Genomic DNA, 7,012 nt, shown 5'->3' on the forward strand with positions numbered 1-7,012 from the left:
GCGAGACAGAGAACAAGAGACAACACCCGATCCTGGGCCAGCTCTTCTTATTTTCTACTTCGTCTGCCTCCTCTTTGCTCCAGCTATCCGCACGCCGAAGCGCCAGCGTCTTTCTGGTTCATGACACTTGGCCATGACTGCGCGTGCGCGGAGCTGGCGGCAAAGTTTCTGGTGGACGGCACTGGCTGCCTCGAGCTGGTCACTCTTTTGCACGCATTTGCAGACACACCCTATATTCAGCTTCACCAACTGTAAGTTATTGGCGCAGGATTAGCCATGGCAGATTTCTTTTTTTTTTTGCGGGCGTGGAATGTGCAGCAGAATGCCTAACGTTCGCCTTGGTGGTCGCTGTGAATGCAGGTAAATAATTTAGTATACCCTGAAAAGTTAAATTACGAAAACATTTCTTGGTGTACATATTCAGATTCTCTTCATCTCCCCTCTTTACTTATGGCTTTCTGGCTCTGCATTCGTATGAAACAGTTCTTGTTATTTAATCTCACAGCTTTCTGAGCACAGCTAATTTCCAAAAAATTGGCTCAGTTATTCTGAATATTGTAGACACCTAACCAACGAAGAAAGAGTTAAGAAAAAAGAAATCAGTGTAAAACACACCCTTTCTGAAATATTTTCGATATCTCACAAGCACTTTATGGAGCTGAAATTCAGTAGGTTGCCGTGTCATACATGAAGAATGATGGCATCTTGTGCTAGACATGAATGATGGGCAGGTACGAAGACATCTGGATCAAGATAGCGCGAAGACGGAGCCGAAGCGCATAGCAGTTCCTGCTCACGGCGCACGGCTCCTTCAGCACTATTCTACTGCAGCGGCGCCGCTGTGGGCAACGCTGAAGCGACTAGGCGGCGAGGCGTGGTCACGCCACTCAACACTTCTAGTACACTCTACCTATACACTCCGTTCGTTGCGACTGGTGCGCCACCGCGTGGCCGTCTGAGAAGGCAGTCTGTGAGAGCCAGAGCAGAAGTAGATTGTACTAGAAGAAGCCGTTCTAGTACACTGAAGCAGAAGCGAACGCTTTCCCTACCCGCTAGCACCACTTTCTCCGTGGCTTGCATGGAATTGTAGGTGTTCCATGACGCTGTCATGAACTGCTGCGAGGTTGGTTGTACGAGCAGGTACATGTCGTGCTCTGCGGGAACGACGTTTCACCGTTTCTCTACTCTTCTTTGCTTTATTGGGCAGCGGCAGAAGTGGATTGCGGCTGTGCGACGATAAAGTAAGCTTCGTTCCCGCTTCGTTTGCCGTCTCGCGCTCTGCGGTTTTGTTTTTCTTGTACTGCTAGCATTTGTATACATTTCAGTGCTGTCGGAACAAACTGGGAGCCCTCACAGCACTCGAGCATATGCAGTGCACATTTCGTTGGAGGAGCGCCGTCCAATGATGAGCCATCCACGTCGGACGTGCCAACACTATTTCCCGACGAGTATCGTAAACTGTCCGTGCTCACAGGAGATACGCTTGGACGCTATGCAGGTGAGAACTGCGCAAAATCAACTTTCTTTATTTTTATCTGGCTGTCAGCTAGTCAAGTTATGATATTCCATTAGTTTTTTTACGACCATTTAGTCAATATTCCGCCATGTTGGTGTGCTCGGCGGCTCGTGTGACCAATTGTGTTTTAGAAGGGAAGCTTGCTAGACAAGTTGGTGAATAAAGACTGCATGAGCAGCGTGATTGGTAAGCACGGGACGAAGAAGTAACGCATACAATGACACGAGCGCTGACTATCAACTGTGTATTTCGCGTTATGTCACAAACGCAGGAAAAAAACAATTCATAGTCAGCGCTCGCGTCGTCGTATGCGTTTGTTCTACGTCCCGTGCTTTGCGTTCGCGCTCTTCCTGCAGTCATAATTTTAGTGCTGGCGGAAGCGCAGCTGATCAAGTAGAGATATGCTAACTGGAAGTTGATTCCCTTCCCCCGAGATGCTGAGCGATAAAAATATCGAATGGTCGCGGCTCTTCCACAAGATCATAGGATTAAAGGAGAAAGACTATGGCTGGAGTAGGCCTACGGCACTCGGAAGCATCGAGAGCTCGTGTTTCTGGAAATTTAAAAAAGTCGATTTAAAAACAAACAACACTGGTAAACACAGGACACTGCAAGAGAAAACGACGGGACATTCACTGTGCCTTTGTTTACCGGTGATTTTTTTAATCGATTATGACTATGTACCAACAAGCTCAGTCCAATGCCTTGGTTTCAAAAATATTTGCGCACCTCTGCGTTAGAGCGTAGCTTGGGTGACATTAGAGTTTGCGCAAATCATAAAAGCGTTTTGAGCTCGCACTTACGTGAAAGCCAAGTGCACAAGCGCATTTGGCTGTTGGTGTAGTAAACAGCTGCCCTGTTATAATTCGATGTCGTTGAAACTAGCAAACCGTGGAGCATGTAGACAATTGCGCACACGGAATTAAAATCAAGGCTGCTTATTTTCATCTTAGATCTGGCCGTCGTTGCAATTCTTATTTTGTTGTTACTCTGGAGCCTCACGGGGAGCGAGACAAGGAGAAGCAGATCAGTGACACATATTGGCTGCAAACAAGTTAAGGAGGTTGCTCTAATATGAAGCAGTGCTACTGCTGCAACTCAGTCTGTTCGTGTTATGTCATCTCGAACGAAACAGTACTTAAACTGTTAAAAAAGTGCAGTCATTCTCGTCCCTCCTCTTCGCTCTGGTTTTTTTCACTAATTTCTAACTTGCACTGAATTCATAATTAAATATGCTACAGCACACATTTTTTGCTTCAAGATTACAAAGAGGACAGCTATTACAGCTGTTGCCAATCTCGCCGAATCTTCGCGGCATGTGTTGCAAGCTGCACCAACTACAGACACCATGGATTCATCAGCATCTTCAGCACCGATGAGGGAGGAACCTGAAGACACTGATTTAAATAATGAATCCAAACAGCTGCAAGGCATTGAAATTAGTGTTGTTGTAATACTTCCAGGCACAAAGCAAGTGCCCATTCAAAATTTGGAGATTATCGAAATTGCAGAGTTGGTAATTAGGTTTGAAAAGGTTAAGAGCAGAACGAACATATGATCACAGATGACAAACAATGCAGCAATAAATAATTGAAACAACATTTATTGGGGAAGACAAGTACCAAAAAAAACAAGTAGATCTCTGATGTCACAGGCATTAGCAACAATGTAAACGCAGGATCACATAATTCGTGAGCAGCGCACATAGCAATAAAACTAATTTGCAATTGTGCATTTCACTTCACTGTGTGACATCAACTTGCCACAGTAACGGTTCATCAGGGTGCTGAGTGCGAGTTCGTCTATGTTAGCATGCGACTCCTCGCGTATAGCCAATAGATAGCAAAAAGCAGAGCCTTTTGCTGGAGATTTACTTTTAATGGGAACTCAGCGACAACTACATCACAATGGTCTGAACTGCTACAAGTTCCCAGATTCTCGTTACTTTATTGAGTAATGTAGCCCCAAATGTAGTAAAATAGTCCTTGCAGCATATGAAGTACGTCACACGTGGTCAATGAGGACTGTGGTCCATGCTCAACTTTTGCCATTTTTCAAGATTTGTAGGAGGAAGCAGTGGCAAAAGGCATAGAGCTTGCTCCTGGCAACGTTGCTTGCCATTGCATATTGCATTGTTTTTTTTAATGAGTGTGAGTGACTGCGTTTTAATGCATCGCTATTTCTCTAGCACAAGGCAATCAGCGATACACTAATGTGTGAAGTAGCCTTTGCAGCCTGCTTTAAAAAGTGGATCCCCTGAAACTCAACAAACAATGGTGCGCTGAATTGCAATCTGGAACAGAGAAGCAAGTACAGTCGTATTGGTAATAAAACGACTGGAGATGATTGAGGTGAAACAGCTCAGGCGTAGCAAATTGCGGTATGAAAGAGGATTGCACAGTCAGGTGCTGCTTGATTCTTCAGGCAGTGAACAGTCTTGTATATTGTAATTATGGCTGTCAATTTTCCCCCTGCTAAAAATCTGTGATGGTTGTTTTTATTTGCCACAAGAACCGTTCCTTACCCCAAGTATACCGAGTGCTCTGTGGTTGTATAAAAACCATGGGACATCAATTTGCTTTGTTTGCCTGTTTAGGGATCTTTGATGTGTTATACAAATGGTGTTGTAGTGTAAATTAAGCTAGAAAACACCTTGTTATGTTATCTGAAAATTGTAACACATCTCTTTTTTGCAGGTCTAAACGCAGACGGTTGAGACACTGCAGACCCACCATCGCTGCCTCCAAACACTTCTTGCTTTTTTGTTGTGAAATATTTAACTGCACCGATGAATAGAAAATGGTGATTATAATAGGGATTTGTTTCCAATTCATTGTGCCAGGTCTACGGTATTGCAATATGGTGGTATTTCCCCTTGTTTTCACACGCACTAGTACACAATGTATCTGGTAATTACTGGTATGTTCGACGCCAAGTGATGTGTCAACCACAACTCAAACAATGAGCTTTGTTCATGGTTTGATAATATTTAAGGTTAGTAATGCGGATAATCTTTTTGTATCATGGTACTTAAGCACCAATTTCTCAAGCGCCAATTTATAGTGTTGAAAACAGTGAGCGTCTAGAATGTTTTTGAGAAAAATTTTTTTGGTGAAGTGGGAGCACTCAGAATTTCCTAGATCGTCATCTTGGTGTTTTTTGCAAGATAAATTATTTTACAAGAACCGTTTCTGATTTTATAGCAAGTTTAGTCTACATAATAAGAATATATGTTGGCTAAACCTGCATACATTTTGGCGATATTCCTGGAAGCGTATAACATGCAGCAGAAAAATTGCAGTAATACTATTGAGCTTCAAACATCTCGAACAAAAGGCTTCGCCTAATGTGTAAACTAATTTTGCTGTTTCAACAAGAAAAAATACTCTGAGAATACGTTTCCGGACATACAACGTCCAAATGATATCTGGGAAATTTCGAAAACTTTCTATGTTACTAAATTTCTCTCCAAATATTCTTGTGAATAACTGTATTCTATCAGTAAATTTTTTTCAAGCACACTTGGGACTGTTGCCAAAACTTCTGGCATCTGGCATTGAATGACTTAAACGTTTTCGTGTGAGACACAACACTGCACTTTTAATCTTACAACAGCAAGTTGGCTGGACGCTTTTGCAAGATTGTGGAAGATTCTAGATTCACGAGAGCAAAAATTGTTTTATGTTATCTGTACTACAAACCTCGTTCCCTCAAAATAGCTCTTTACAGGTATGGCGTGAGAAGTATTTGGACCTTGCAGTGGGCTGGAAGCTCCTGTTGTGTCTTATGAATATGAAGCACGGCCTCACGTTGTCTGCGTTAGGAGTTCTCTTTGGCATTCACCGCACTAGTTCGTCGCGGATTTTTTCTGCCACTTTGAATGTCCTGTATGTCGCTACTCAAAAGTGTATCAAGTGGTTTTCAAGGGATCTTGTCCAAGCCACAATGCCTCCCTCTTTCTGCGTGTGCTATCCAAATTGCAGAGTTATTGTCGACTGTTCAGAAGGGAGAATAGAGATACCAGTTAAAGTCGCTAACAGGGTTAACTGCTGGAGTAACTACAATAGTGACTTTACTCTGAAATTCCTAGTTGGGATGTCTCCATCCGGTTATATAACATATATTTCGGATGTGTATTGGGGCAGGTCGAGCGACACATGCTATCTTGTGAACTCTGGGTTGATCAGCTTGTTAGAACCCGCGGATATGGTGACGGCGGACAAAGGCTTCCCGCGTGTCAAGTGTGACTTGGAAAGTAAGGACCTGACACTTGTCATGCCACCATTTGCAAAAGCCAACCAACAGTTCACAAAGGCGGAGATGCAAAAAACTTATAAGGTTGCATCTAATCGCACTCATGCAGAGAGATGCATTCAGCGTATAAAGAGTTTTCCAATATTGAGTAAAAGGCTAACTCTGGAACTTAAGTGTCACATTGACGAGGCAGTACATCTGTGCAGTGTGTTAGCCAACACTCAAGGACCGGTATTCAAGACTGTGTAATGACTCCTGTAATCTACAAATTTGTGTTTAGCAGAGCATGAGCCCTCCAAGAGCAACGGAATCAAATTATGACCATGATTCATTTTATTAGTCATAGCAATGACTGTACATATTTGTGCTGTTGTCTACTTTTGGATTATCATGGGTCTTTATGCAATGTTTATACAACAGCTTTACAGCATTTTTATAGCAGTCCTGTTTTCGTGCCCATCTTGTCGTCTTGCGTATAGATTGAGGTGACTGGCACTTGTAATAAAGAAAGAAAATTGTGTAAAAGCTTATGGCAGTTGAATTAAGCATGGTGAAACTTTGATTAAACTCACTGTCACACGGCCTACTCGTGCTGGTCCTTGGAACAAATTAGTGCTAAAGTTGAAGGTTTTTCTAAATAGTTTGACGCTCTAATTACTTCTGTGACATTCTAGTTTATTTAGCTGGCAGTTGCATTGAAATTAACAGGAAGACCTGTAGTTTTCATAGTCCCCCTTCTTCCCATTGCACTTGTGCGAATATTGTGCAAGCATTAAAGTGTCGAGGCAGAACACTGAATTGTATATGAGGCCGAACAGAATGTATCGATAAAGTTGCAGAAGTGGCTGGCTTTTCCTGCAGCTCTTTATTTCAGGCAATAAAAAGCAGATGTCCTCTGCCTGACTAAGAACTCAGCACCTGAATTCTCATACTTGGAGCTTACAGCAACGAAAACGATTTAGCGTTATAGCACATACCAAATACAAAAAACGCTATTCACACAAGCTTTGAATCACTTTGAATCACTTTTCGACCCGTTGTGGGTTCGTTTTCTTTTCGTGCAACAGGTTCCTTTGATATGCCATATGCACATGCAGTGCTTTTGAAGGATCGCAGTGTAACAAAGTGTTGTGCCAAGCTCTCGAAGTCCGCATGACGTATCTTGATATGGTGAGCTTTGTAGCTGGCAGAAATTCTCAGAGCCCATGCACTGTGCCACTGTGGGTATACACATCGAAGAAT

General features: G+C 42.9%; 1 protein-coding gene across 1 annotated transcript; it reads left to right on the forward strand.

The window, feature by feature from the left end:
• The first annotated feature begins 1,012 nt into the window (after positions 1-1,012).
• Positions 1,013-6,295, forward strand: LOC119179017 (uncharacterized). Its single transcript, XM_075868351.1, has 3 exons — positions 1,013-1,241; positions 1,326-1,498; positions 4,213-6,295. Exon 3 carries the CDS (start codon positions 5,198-5,200, stop codon positions 6,017-6,019), a length of 822 nt encoding a protein of 273 aa, XP_075724466.1. The 5' UTR covers positions 1,013-1,241; positions 1,326-1,498; positions 4,213-5,197; the 3' UTR covers positions 6,020-6,295.
• Positions 6,296-7,012: the final 717 nt, after the last annotated feature.

Source organism: Rhipicephalus microplus, chromosome 7 (genome assembly GCF_043290135.1).
Source record: "Rhipicephalus microplus isolate Deutch F79 chromosome 7, USDA_Rmic, whole genome shotgun sequence".
NCBI lineage: Eukaryota > Metazoa > Arthropoda > Arachnida > Ixodida > Ixodidae > Rhipicephalus > Rhipicephalus microplus.

What these genes read in the sequence shown, in the direction of transcription:
- LOC119179017 (XM_075868351.1), top strand. Translation starts at nt 5,198, where the DNA reads ATGTTATCTGTACTACAAACCTCGTTCCCTCAAAATAGCTCTTTACAG.